General features: G+C 55.7%; 1 protein-coding gene across 2 annotated transcripts in view; it reads left to right on the top strand.

Annotated features, from left to right (window-relative positions):
- The window catches only part of PAX7 (paired box 7), a gene marked incomplete at both ends in the record, with an annotated part of 94,403 nt that overhangs the window by 43,921 nt on the left and 37,603 nt on the right, over positions 1-12,879 (top strand). For both annotated transcript variants that reach the window (XM_080802570.1, XM_080802569.1), the window contains 2 exons: positions 5,329-5,528; positions 11,825-11,990. In XM_080802570.1, the coding sequence (XP_080658696.1) occupies positions 5,329-5,528; positions 11,825-11,990 (366 nt within the window). The remainder of the gene's footprint in view (positions 1-5,328; positions 5,529-11,824; positions 11,991-12,879) is intronic.

Genomic DNA, 12,879 nt, shown 5'->3' with positions numbered 1-12,879 from the left:
GGTCATTCACTTTGTGTCAAACATTGGAGACTTATCAGTGAACAACAAAGATGAAACCACCCATTTTCATGGAGCTCTAGTGATGGCCCAGACGATGGGGGGGAGGGGCAAAAACATAGAAGAGTTGGCCCATGTGATTGTGATATGTGGTGTGGAAAAAGGCAAAACAAATAAGGTGGGCAGCGGTGGGGGGGTCTCTAATATTATCCATGATTTACATCCAGGCCGACTGCTTCAGGAGCCTGTGCTCTGAGATGTCCGCTCACTTTGGCCCAGACAGTGGCCAACGGCAGGCCTAGGGGGGCACGGGGAGGGTGCTCCAGGCAGAGGGCACAGTCTGTGCAAAGGCCTGTGGTTGCCAGAGCAGGAGATGGTTGCTGGAGTCCAGGGAGAGAGAAGAGGGCATAACGAGCCAGGGCTGGGGGTGTGGCTGTAGGAGGGAGGTTTGGAGCCCATGGGGATTCTGAGTCCTGTCCCTGTCCCCGGACCCCTGCTTTGGTGCTGGGCTGGCTGCCTGGGAGGCACGAGGAGGGAGGGAGAGGGTGCTAGGGCTGAGTGCCAGGCCTTCGATCTGGACACCGGGGTGGCGGTGCTGAGGTAGGCACCCAAGAGAAATGCGGGCAGAGGTGGTGGACAGGAGGGGCTGGCCTCCAGAGAGCTTTCATGTGGGCTCCAAGCCTGGGCTCTCTGTCCCCCCCGAGCTGGGGATCCCGGCTCCCAGCCCTTGTGTGGGGCCCGGCTCCCGCAGGCACTGGTTACAGCTGAGTGGTTCTGCTGGAGGGGCCGGGAGGGGCTCCCGCCCTGGCCCCAGCTCGCTGGGCCCCCAGCTGAGCTGTAAATGACTTTTCCATTTTCCGAGACCTGCGCCCAGGCCTGTTTGGTATTCAGGGACGCCGGGCCCACACTCGCCAGCTCTCGGCTCTGCCCGAATTACTTGATTAAAACGCATATCAACTATTATGTGATTCGTTTCTCTGCCGCAGCTCGAGCCGGGCCTATGTTAAACTGTAATAAAGACTGGGTTCGGAGGCAGCGGGGAGGGGGAGTGCAGGAGCCCGGGTGGGAGGGCGTCGCTGAGTGGGGGTGGGGGGTGCACTCAGAGAAGGACCCAAACCTCAGGGCCACCGCCGTCCCCCTCAGATCTAGGAGGACTGGGATCCGCAGCCTCCTGCCCTCTGAGAAGTTGGTAGTTCCATCTCCTTTCAAGTGTCTTCCTCTGGCCAGAGAGAGAGCAGGAGAAGTTTGGGGATGGGAATGGAGAACAAGCCACATGGATTCCCCCCCACCCCCCGGCTCAGAAATGGAATCTTCTACCACCTGGGAGTACTCCGTGGCAAAGGGGACTTTAGCTGGGCTGGGAGTCCTGAGTCCTGGGTTTTCTTCCCAGCCCCACCACCCCAGGACTACACTGATCATCTGTAAAATGGGGCTAATAGTGCCTGCTCGGTCCTCTGGGGTTATTGGGGGAGACTGCGGCGGAACAGGGACAGACCTTGTAAACTGTAGGGTGCGGCGTATACACATTGGGTGATGACTGTTGCTGTGTGTCTGAGTTCAAAAGGCACTTTGTAATTGTTCTGCCAAGCCCTATTCATTTAAGAAGCCTTTACTGAGCGCCCGCGGTGTGCTAGGCACAGTCTCTGCTCCATTTGGGGATCTCCCAGTCTAATGGGACCGAGAGACCCAGAAATAGGCAGGTTCGGGGTCCCCTGATGAGCTTTGAGAGCCCATGAAGGGGTCCAGAGACCAACGTGGACGCTCTCAGGAAGCCTTGCTGGGGGAGGCCCCCATGAACTGGGTTCTGCTGCATGAGCCGAAGGAAGGCCAGTGGGAGGGGGGTGAGGTTTCAAGCAGAGGGAGCTCACGATTATAGGCAGGAGGTGTGAGATGGTCTGGCTTGGTCCTTTAAGGATGCCGAGAACAGGCCAGGGAAGCAGGTGGGGTGATGGGCTCATCTGCGCACGTGGTGGGACCTCACTGGTATCACAGAGGCTTCCAGAATCAGCGGCTTTGAGCACCAGCAGGCTTGGGAGGAGGAGCAGTGGCTGAGGTAGAAGCTGGAAGGGTTGGTTCCTGGTGATTTTCTCTCCAATTCCAACAACTTAGCCTAGGGCTGGACTCGGCCCTGAGCAGACCTCATTCTTGCCCACTTTTAAGCTTTGACAAACCCAACAGCTCCCGTCACCCTTCCTGTCCCTCATCCACTTCATTCTCAGAGGCTCTCCAAAGTCCGGCAGCTGTCTTGTGTTCTGTGCCTGTCCTGGCCCCAATACTTATGGAAGCCGTGTTTCCTCTATCAGACTGGGAAATTCCCAAAATGGTGTGTGTGTGTGGGGGGTGATACCTCCTCCATCAGACTGGGAACTTCCTAAGACAGAGGTTCCCCCATAAGGCTGGGAGGTGGGGCTGTTTTATCCTTGTGCTATGTTGGACTCCCCACATCCCTGAGCAGAGACAGGATCCAGGAACCCAGAGAGCGGGTCCCTCACCATATCCCTCTGTCTTGGGGGCTCTCCCCACACCTGCATGAGCTCTGTCCCACCCCTCTCTGGGAGCTTTCCATCTCACAACTGTTTGGGGCAGAGGGCAGGAACTGCTGCTGGCCAGGAGGCTGCTCCCCCACAGCCCACCCCCGGATCCTCTGTTCAGTGAATGTGCTTTGTGTCCATGCTGCCCACGGGACCCCCTCCCTGTGCCCCTCTGGGTTATGCAGTGAATTTCAGGATCAAATCCTTGGGAAAAGTTGTCTTTGGCTCTGAGCCCCAGATGTGCTGGGGAAGGTGCCCCAGGATGCCAGCTGTGCCGGCTTGGCCTCCTCTCAGTGATGGGAAGCTGGGCAGCCAGGAATGGGGAGATGAGGGGGTTGGACCTGACCCCAGGTCTCTGCCTTTGGGGATAGTGTAGGCAATGATGAAGGGAGGGCTCCTTGCTTTTGTCTCCTTTGTCCTGTGGCATCACAATCAGGGACAGCCTGGCAGTGGCCAAGAAAAATCAGGGATGACTGCCCAATGACCAAGACAGTAGGAGGGAAGGAAGGAGACCTGGGACAGAGGGGCATTACTCAAGCCCGGATAACATCCGAGCTCTGGATGCAGCCCTATGACAACATTGCCCATCATGCCGTTTGCCACGCCAGGCCTTGGCAGATACTCTTACCGTGACCTAGAATGCCTGTCCCATTACCTAACATCTAAGAAGCTGTATTGGGTGTTCGGGGGAGGAAAGAAGAGGTTGTCCCTTGTGGGAGAGGCCTAGACCTATTTGTATAACAGACCTTTAAAGGAGCTGAACAAGAACAGGAGTGGAAACAGGCGTGGACACTTCTTGAGAGATTATGTGACTCAGTTTCTCCCTTCTGTACAGTGTGATCACATGATTGACTCAGACTGAGTGCTGTGAGCACAGTGTACCCAGCCTGGGGTGGGGGGCACCACCTAGCAGGTGCTCTGTTGACGCTCTGATGAATGACAGAACATCTCCAGAGATGGACATGGGAGGGGAAGGGGAGAGAAACTGAAGGCAAAGAGGAAAGAGAGAGAAAGCAGGAATGGGAGGAAGATCATCTCTGACAGCCTGCTTCCTCTTTCCCTCTCCCTTCCTTGGTCTTTTCTCCTGGCCCTACTCCGTGCTCCCCACGTTCCCCCAGGGGCCACAGAGGGTGAAGCTCCAGAGCCCCGGCTAGGCTATTCCTTACTAACATCCCCTCTGCTGGACCAAGATAGATAAGAGGCACAGGATCAGTGGGGTCGGGAAGCCAGTTCAGTCTGCAGGGTGTCTTCAGCTCTGATACCAAGGAGCTTGATCAAGCCCTTCCTGCAACCTCATTGTTCTGGACCTGGCCTGATAGCTCCATCGAGGGCTGAGAAATAAGCTGGCTCCAGACTCCTGGGCGCTCTCTGCACAGGAAGCAATGACCTTCATCCACCCCCAGACTCCAGGGGGGTGGAGGGGACTATCAGGTAGGGGCCCTGGCCACAATCAAGGTTGTCAGGTAAGGTCTTCTCTTCCAGCCTGGAAGTTTACTCACAGATTCTGAAACAGCCCAGGAAGGGCCTTTGTGTAGAAGTCAAAGTCCAAACACTTCATATTACAAGCAGGGAAACTGAGGCCCAGGGAGGGAAGGTAGCCCTCCTGGGGTCATGGTTCTGGGGATTTAGGGGTAGAATCAGGTCTGGAATCTAAGCTTCTGGGCTGCCAGCCCTTAGCACATGCACGTGCTCTCTGTCTCCCTCCCTCCCCTTCTTCTGGCCTTCCTCCTAGCCCGAGGTTTTTTTTGTTTTGTTTTGTTTTTAAGATTTTATTTATTTATTTGACAGAGAGAGAGAGAGATCACAAGTAGGCAGAGAGGCAGGCAGAGAGAGAGGAGGAAACAGGCTTCCTGCTGAGCAGAGAGCCCGATGCGGGGCTTGATCCCAGGACCCTGAGATCATTACCTGAGCTAAAGGCAGAGGCTTAACCCACTGAGCCACCCAGGTGCCCCCTCGCCCTAGTTTTGTGATATGTTCCACAAATGCAATAGCACTTCTGTTTAAACTGTTGTTTTAAAAATACTAACTATAAGTAAACATAAAAGAAAAAAAAAAACCCACTGGCTCTGTCTCCCCAAAGGCTAATGTTTGTTCATCTTTTGAGTATAGTGTTCCATAATGTGTCATGCGTGCTTTTTCCAAAAACGGAATCGACCTTTGCACACTGGTTTATACCCTGCCTTTTCCTTTTTTTTTTTTTTAAGATTTTATTTATTTGACAAAGAGAGAGAGATCACAAGTAGGCAGAGAGGCAGGCAGAGAGAGAGGGAGAAGCAGGCTTCCCGCTGAGCAGAGAGGCCAACACGGGGCTCCATCCCAGGACCCTGAGATCACGACCTGAGCCGAAAGCAGAGGCTCAACCCACCGAGCCACCCCGGCGCCCCTACCCCGCCTTTTTCTTCAAGTGAGGTGCATGGAGGTACAGTTCACGCATAGCAAAATTCTCTCGTCTTAGAGAATATAGTTCTAGGAAATTTCAGCAAATGTATTTCATCATGGGACTACTCTGAGTCCTATGTCGTGGCCATCCTTCTGTGTCAGTGGAACTAACCAAAGTACCCAACTACAGGGGATTTAAAAGCAAGACCAGTCATGCCATAAAGTATGTAACCAGTCCCCTGAGGCTGGGCATGGAGGTTGCGTCCCCCCTTCACTCTGGTGAGCAGTGCCAGGGGAAACACGCTTCCTGAGCTCAGGAGCGATCCGACGGTCAGCGCGGCAGTGGGTGGGAAGGCAGGCACAAAGCGCCCCTCCGTCTCACTAGGCCCGCTCCCTCTCCTTGCCTCCCACCCGGCTGCAGGGAACCGGCTGGACGAGGGCTCAGACGTGGAGTCAGAACCCGACCTCCCTCTGAAACGCAAGCAGCGCCGCAGTCGGACCACGTTCACGGCGGAGCAGCTGGAGGAGCTGGAGAAGGCCTTCGAGAGGACCCACTACCCGGACATCTACACCCGCGAGGAGCTGGCACAGAGGACCAAGCTGACGGAGGCACGTGTGCAGGTGAGGCAGGGCCGTGGGTGTTTGCCCTGCGGGCATACTGAAGCTGGCGGAACGGAGAAGGTGGAGGTGGCCCGCGTCCCAGGGTTGAGTGGGTGCCCAGAGGGCTCTCCAGCAGGTGGTCCAGGGACTGTGTAGACGAGGGAAGCCACTGGCACGTGATGCGGAGTAAAGGGGCAGTAAGTGCTGCTTGACTCTCTGAGCACAGGGTGGGCAGCCCTGGGGAAGCCAAGACGTGCAGCGAGGCCTGCTGGATTGTGCTCAGCCCTCCGGGGAAGGGCCAGAAGAGAGGGCTCGGGATGCATAAACGGCTCCAGATCTCTGATGAGGGGAGGAAGTGACTAGGAGGGAAATTGCTGAGAGGCCTAGCTTCTTAAGACAGGTAAAGAGTTTCCCGTTACAGGCAGCATGCAAGCACACGGAGCAGGCACATTCCTGGTGGGTTAGAAGCATCAGAGGGAGGATGGGCAGACCTCGAACACTCCCTCCACGCCCACGAGTGTGCGGTTCCTCATCAGTGGGGCTGAGGGGTGGGGAAGGTGGAGAAGGAGCCGAGCCTGCCTGGGCTCCGCCTCGCCACCTGGCCAGCAGCGGGGGAGGGAGCAGCTTCCTGTCCCCAGGTAGGGGAGGAAGACAGAGGGTCCCGTTGGGCATCTCCCGAGGAAACCCATTCCTGGCCCGTCTTCTCGGCGAGCAAGAGAGACGGGTCTGTAGGAGGGCCCCCCAAACTGCTCACTAGGGACTCCCAGCCGAGGGCAGGTAGCCTTTGCTGGGCACCCACTTTGAGCCTTCTCACACACGACCTGGCGGAACCTCAGACCACCTTGTCAGGCAGGGCACCTCCAGGCAGGCCACAGGGGCGGAAAGAGGCTCGGAGAAGAGGCATGCCCAGGGGCACAGAGCTGGGCCCGGAACTCATTCCTGCCGGATTCCAAAGCCCAAGTTCTTTCCATGGGGACGGGAGAAGTTGACTCAGAGCCTAGGACTTGAAAGCTGTAGGGAAAGTTCTAGAAGCAAGCTGGTACGTAGGCTCTCCAGGAGCCAGTGTACCTCTCTCCACCCTCCCCACCCCCACTCCTGGAGTGGGGGGTCCGGGGCTGCCTTTGAGGGAGACCCCCAGGGGAAGGGGGCAGGCGGCAGCAGCCAGCTCGTCTCATTCCCGCCCCTGCTCTGCAGGCTGATATCTGAGCCTGCCCTGGGCTCCGGGCCTCCCTCCCCCGGCTCTGATCCTCTTGCAGCTGTTCTCCTGGGCACATTCCTGGGCGCTTTCTCATTCCCACGTCTGGCGGCTGCGGCTGCTTCCCACCACCTTGAAGCCTGACTGCGCCTTGTAAAATTTCCTGGCTGTCAGGGCCGTGCTTTTATTGGCCCAGGGGACCCAGAAACAGGTGTCACTCAAGGTCCAAGGACGGAGGGGGGCTGGGAATAGGGGAGCAGACAGAGCCCAGGCAAATGCGTAGTGAGGGAGCCAAGGCAGACCTCTTGCTCATGCCGACTCCTCTGCCATCCTTTGGGCTCCCCCAAGGCAGTGAGTCTTCCCACTTTTAGCCTGAGAACTTAGCTTAACCCCAGCAGGGCAGAGGTCCGTATACATTGAGTTTTAAAAGGACAAAGGTTGACTCCCAAAAAACCAGGACAGGAATGATAGAACATTTGGCCTGGAGAAGAGATTTGGAAGAGGCAGCTAAGAGGCCCCCGAGGGTGGGACTGGGAGCCACAGGCCTGGGTTTGCATTGGTCTCTGACTCCAATCAGCTGAATCACCTTCAACCGATCAGTTTCCCTTCTTGAGACTTAGTTTCCCATCCATAAATAAAGGCAAGGAACTAAATGATCACTAAAGCTCCTTAAAGTTCTGGGATTCTTACTTACTGACAAGCAGAGCTGCCTTGTGAGGTGATGAGATCCCCATTACTGGAAGCATTCAAGCCAAAGTACAATGTCTAATGGCTCAGAAAGCCTGGTGAGAGTGCTCCTGCTGTGGGTAGTCGAGCAGGGAGCTCAAAGCCTCCTGAGCACTGCTCCGAGTCTATGGTGTTGGGGTCTCGGGTCTCTGTTTCTAAGAGTCTGTGGTTCTGGGATTTTGCAGTCCTGAGACATGTCATCTCAGTGGCCCCAGTGAGGTGGTGGGAGGGTAGAGGTGGTCAGAACAGGCTCAGAGCCAGAAGCTGAGGTATGAGGTCCAGCTCCAGCATGTACCATTCTGGCCTTAGTTTCCACATCTGCAAAGTGGAGGTGACATTAATAGCCCCCCTTATTCTAAGGGTTTAGTTTTTACACATGAAAAAAACACACACTCGAGGTTAAGAAGTGCCTGGCACACAGAAGCGCCGTAGGTGGGGTACATTCTTATTAAGCTGCACCTGTTCTTGGTGGTTCCCATTCTGGCCACCCTGGGAACTCCCGGTGCCTTCCTCTGACACTCACTTAACGGAGCACCTATCCCATGCGGGATGCTGGTCTAGGCGCCGGGAACCCAGCAAACAGAAATCTCTGCTGTCGCGGAGCTGGTAGCCCAGGAAACAAGGAAACAGGAACACGTGTCAGGCGGGGATCTAGTAACCCAGATGCGTTCCCTCCCTCGGGCTCTGCTCCAGCGGGCTTTTGAGGCCTGCAGGTGTCACTTGACATCCGTGATGTCTGGGGGAGACACCCCTGTCTCGCCGGCAGCAAGCCACCAGGAAGTGTGGGAAAGGGGGTCAGGCAGGAGGACACATGCCTGGGGACCAGTAACTTCCTCTGGAAGAATCTTCATTTTTAAACAGCTGGGGGCCAACCGTGCATCTTCCTTGGAGGTTAACAAATCCACTTTGTCCCAAGTGCAAGGATCTCTGAGCCTGTGTATTTCCTCCAGAAACAGAGCCACCCTGAATGGAATCCCATTTTAGAAGCACTAGAAGGACTCGCTGATGAACCACGGCGACCGCATCTTTCCCTGACAGTAGATCGTGTTTATCGTGCCCTTCTTCTGTGCTAGGGGCGATGTATTCCACCTACGTTATCCTTAGCATCCTCCTTGTAATCCTAGAAGGTCGGTACGGTCAGTCACTCCCTTTCCAGGTGAGAAACCTGAGCTTTAGCGGAGGACAGAAATGTCCTAAAGACTCAGTTACGAAGCACCGGTGTGGGAACTTGAACCCAAGTCCGCCTGTCCCATTCTTTTCTTCTGGGCTCCATCCGGAGAAGGGCCAGATGGAATATTTAGCTCCGTAAAAGCTGCTTCCTGCAGCGTCCTGCTCCCAGGGCGAGGTATTGAGAGAAGGATCAAACATGGATACCAGACCTCGGCCCCTGCTCTCAAAGAATGCAGCGCTGATCGGGGATTCTGGGTGGGCGCTGGGGCTACCCCTGTCCCTCCCGGAGCCTCCGCTCCCCTCCTGTGAATGGGCCGCTTGCCCTGGCTGCTGGCTAGGAGCTCCCCCACCTTAGCCATCAGAGGCTTTTCCAGAAGGAGGATAGTTGCACATGTTGTTCTAAGCACTTGGCCGGTGTGAACTCATTGGAGGTCCAGAACCAGTGAAGGGGATTGCCAGTGTTAGGCACAAAGGGAATTTGCCCATCTTAGCTAGGAGTCAGAGGCAGGAAACAAGCCGAGGCTGTGGGGCTCTAGAGTCTCTGCTCTTAATCATCCCGTTATACTTTCTGAGGAGGGAGGTGCCTGCCAGGAGGGGGGCATTCCAGGGAAAACAGAACAATAGAGGAAGAAGAGGTGAGAGAATTGACGGCAAAGGGTGTGTCATCTCCTCCAGGAAGTCCTCCCAGATTCTGAGAGGTGGAGCCAGAAGCCCATCCTCACACCTCCTCCCAGCACCTGTATGTCCCCTGAGCTTACTGCCCTGGGAAACAGGCATTCTTTGCCTTGTCTGTCACGTGCCCAGGCAGAGGGCAGCTTGAAGGAAGGCTGGGACTGTCCCGTTCTGCTCTCCGTCCTTAGCATCTTGCTTGGCATGGAGCAGAGTCCCAGCAATGGTTTGAGATGAGAAGGAGGCGGGGAGAAGGAACAGACCCGGAAGGATGGGAGGGGAAGGACGTTTCCAACCTCCTTCCGTATTCTTCATTCGAGGAAGGGGTGACCGCCAGCTAAGGGACAGCGACAGCGTGCCACACGGGAGCAGCGGGTCCCACACCTAAGTCATTCTCTGACCAGCTTCGAGATTGCTGCCACATAATACCAGTTACGCAGATTGTTATTCAGTTCTAAAATAAAATCGAGAGGTTTTCAAATGAAAGCATGTACCCCTGTTGCATAAGGAAGGCCTCTGGAAACACTAGGGAAGGCCGGACAACACGGCGGAGGTCCCGCAGGAGAACAGCACAGGCAGGGGCTCCTCTCTGTGGGCTACAAAGGAAGCTCAGCAGGTGTTAGCCAGGCACGGAGGCCGCATCAGCACCAAACCCAAACCTTGTCTCCCACACGCCCGGAAGGCCTGGAGGACAAGCAGGGAGGTTCAGGGCTCTTTAAGGTCTGCTGTCTGGGATATTCCTCCAGCGTGGAGTGCTAGGAGGCACACCCTTTGGGAAACACAGAATGGAAACGAACATGAGCCCCTCCCCCTCTCCCAGAAGCAGGGAGCGAGGAGACACTGCCCCATTTTCACCGGTTCAGAAGCTCCTCGGTCCAACAGTTGGCATCCATCCCACCAGGAGACCCCTGGGTAGTGGGAAGAAGCTGGGACCTTAATTTTGATCCAAAGCCCATTTTTCACTCCTGATCTGACCGCCTCCTCTCCTTTCTCTGTGCGTCAGAGGCGGCCTTTCTGTTCATCCGTCTCGGAAAGTTAAACAGAGCTTCTCTCCTCCAGAAGGATCCAGAAAACGAAAGACACCAGGGGCACATAAGCACTCTGCTCCCCACCATCCAGCTGAGACTGCCCTCCCCCGTGTCTGCAGACGTGGTCTACCGGTTGGGGGAGGGGATCTTAAGTGATCCTATGCCAGGAGAGGTCAAGGTCTTCATTTGGTGGAGCGGTTGGCTCCCAACTGAGACTTACAGCACCAGCCCTGGCAAAGACACACCAGAGCATGTCTCTATAGCCTTGTTCATTCGTTCGTTCTTTCGTTCATTCAACAAGTATTCCGTGAGCACCTATGGAGCCATAATCGGTGAGCAAGGAGGGTGTGGCCTCTGCCCATGGGGCTAGAACCAGAGGGGGAGACAAAGAGAAGCATAGCCCAGAAACAAATACATAGACTAAGTGCGTATGTGGGGGGAGCTCACGAGGAAGCTGGAGGCCTCGGGCAAGGAGGCAGGACCTGCCTGAACTTGCCTCAGATGCGGTGATGTGGGAATCAGAGAGGAGGAGGCATTGCCAGTGAGCCTGCTGGTGGAGGAGTCGGCAGCGGGAAGAGGGTCTCGGTTAGAGGGAACAGCATGGGAAAAGCCCATGGGTGGAAAAGAACCCTTCATCCCCCGAAGCAGCCCTTGGGTCCCATACTCATTCCCCTTTTTGGGCCTAGAACTCATTGCAAATCCAGACAGGGGAGTTTAGAAAGTTAGACTGATTTAAGTTTGAACCTCAGCTTCATTACAGCGAACTTCTGTGGTCTTGGGCAAAGTATTTGACCTCTGTGGGCCTCAGTTTCCCCTTCCATGAAATGGGACTAAAGGGATGTATCTCATGGGTCTCTGTATGGACAGACGTGAAGCACCAGCCCAGGGCTTGGAGCAGAAGAAGCCTCAAATGTGTTAGGTTATTTTTCCACGGATGCCTGATGAATGCTTGTGTCTGTGTGAGGTGGGTTTTCCAGATCAAGGGGGCCTGTGCTGGGTAAACAGAATTTAGCAAAGCCAAGCCACTTGGCTCTGGACAAAGGACTGGTTCTTGCATCTGTCTCTGGCCAGTGGGTCTCATTCAGGCGGGTTCCTGACATAGGGCTTCCTGGAGGAGGTGGGGGCAGCCTGTGTTAGAACGAGGGTGGTCCCCCACGAATGTCCTTTAGGACAGGAGCTGCTACAACGGAAGGAACACTGCACCCAGAGTCCCCCCAGACCTGGCTGTGCGTCCTGCTTACCCTGTCACGTGGATGAGTCACCCGCTGTCTCTGCATCACTGTTTGCTCATCTGTAAAATGGGGATAACAATGATACTCCCCTCGCTGGTGGTGAGGACAGGATGGGATCATGCCCACGGGAGGGCTCTGCCCGCTGTCCCGAGCTGCAGGAAGTTGGGGATCTCCTCCCACAGAGGAGGATCCCGGCTAGACAGAGGGTGATGGCTCGGCGACCGGTTCTAACTGTGGCCCAGCTCTCCACTCGGAGCCGGGCTGAGGGCTCTCCACTCTCCGCTCTCCACCCCCCAGGTCTGGTTCAGTAACCGCCGCGCCCGCTGGCGTAAGCAGGCAGGAGCCAACCAGCTGGCAGCGTTCAACCACCTTCTGCCCGGGGGCTTCCCGCCCACCGGCATGCCCACGCTGCCCCCCTACCAGCTGCCGGACTCCACCTACCCCACTACCACCATCTCTCAAGGTGAGTGTGCAAGCTTGTCGGGGTACCCCAACCACACCCCTTCACCCCCGCCCCCACATTCCTCCCTTCCTTAACCAAGAAGGAATCATACAGGCTAATTTTTAAAGGTTTTATTTATTTACATGAAAGAGAGAGAGAGAGAGAGAACATGAGTGGGGGAAGCGCCGAGGAAGAAGCAGACTCCCCAGTGAACACAGAGCCCAGATGAACACAGAGCCCAACGCGGGACTCAAAGCAGGGCTCGATGTAAGACTCGTCCTGACCTGAGCCCAAGTCAGATGTTCAACCAACTGAGCCACCCAGGGGCCCCAGGGCTATTTTTTTTTTTAATGTCCATTTGTCTATTTGCATATGGATAGACTATTACGACACCCACACACACAAAGGTCTTGCCCTTGAACTTCTTGGTTCTGCTCACAGACCACAGAGCATCCAGGTGAGGGCACAACATAGCCCTCCCACACACTTTTAGCACAGAGCTTCTCAAACTGTCAAGTCATGTGCCTCTCCTGCAGTCACATTAAAATGTAGAAGTGACAGACAAGGTTACCCTCCCTTCCAAGACCTTCCCTCTTCCCTCTCTTCTGCCCCCGCCCACCAACTCTCTTCCCCACCCAGCACACATTAGCAGTCCCACTAACTTGACGTTGGACTCATGAAGTCCCCATGGCTCCTTCTTAAAGGGCTGGCAGGCTGGAGTTCTGGAAGCCCAGGAGGCAGGGGACCCTCCCTATGATTCTTGATGAAAAATGGAGGATTGTCCCGTCCTCTGGAGGCTGCGTGGAGGAACCCTAGCAAAGCAGAACAGCAACCCCACAGTCAGGAACAGGCTCAAACCCTGGGCCCACCACTCTCTAGCCTTATCACCTTGCCCAAGTGCCCCGACCCC

This window comes from Martes martes (genome assembly GCF_963455335.1).
Source record: "Martes martes genome assembly, chromosome: 4".
Taxonomy (NCBI): Eukaryota; Metazoa; Chordata; class Mammalia; order Carnivora; family Mustelidae; genus Martes; species Martes martes.
This window is presented reverse-complemented; position numbering and strand designations above follow the sequence as displayed.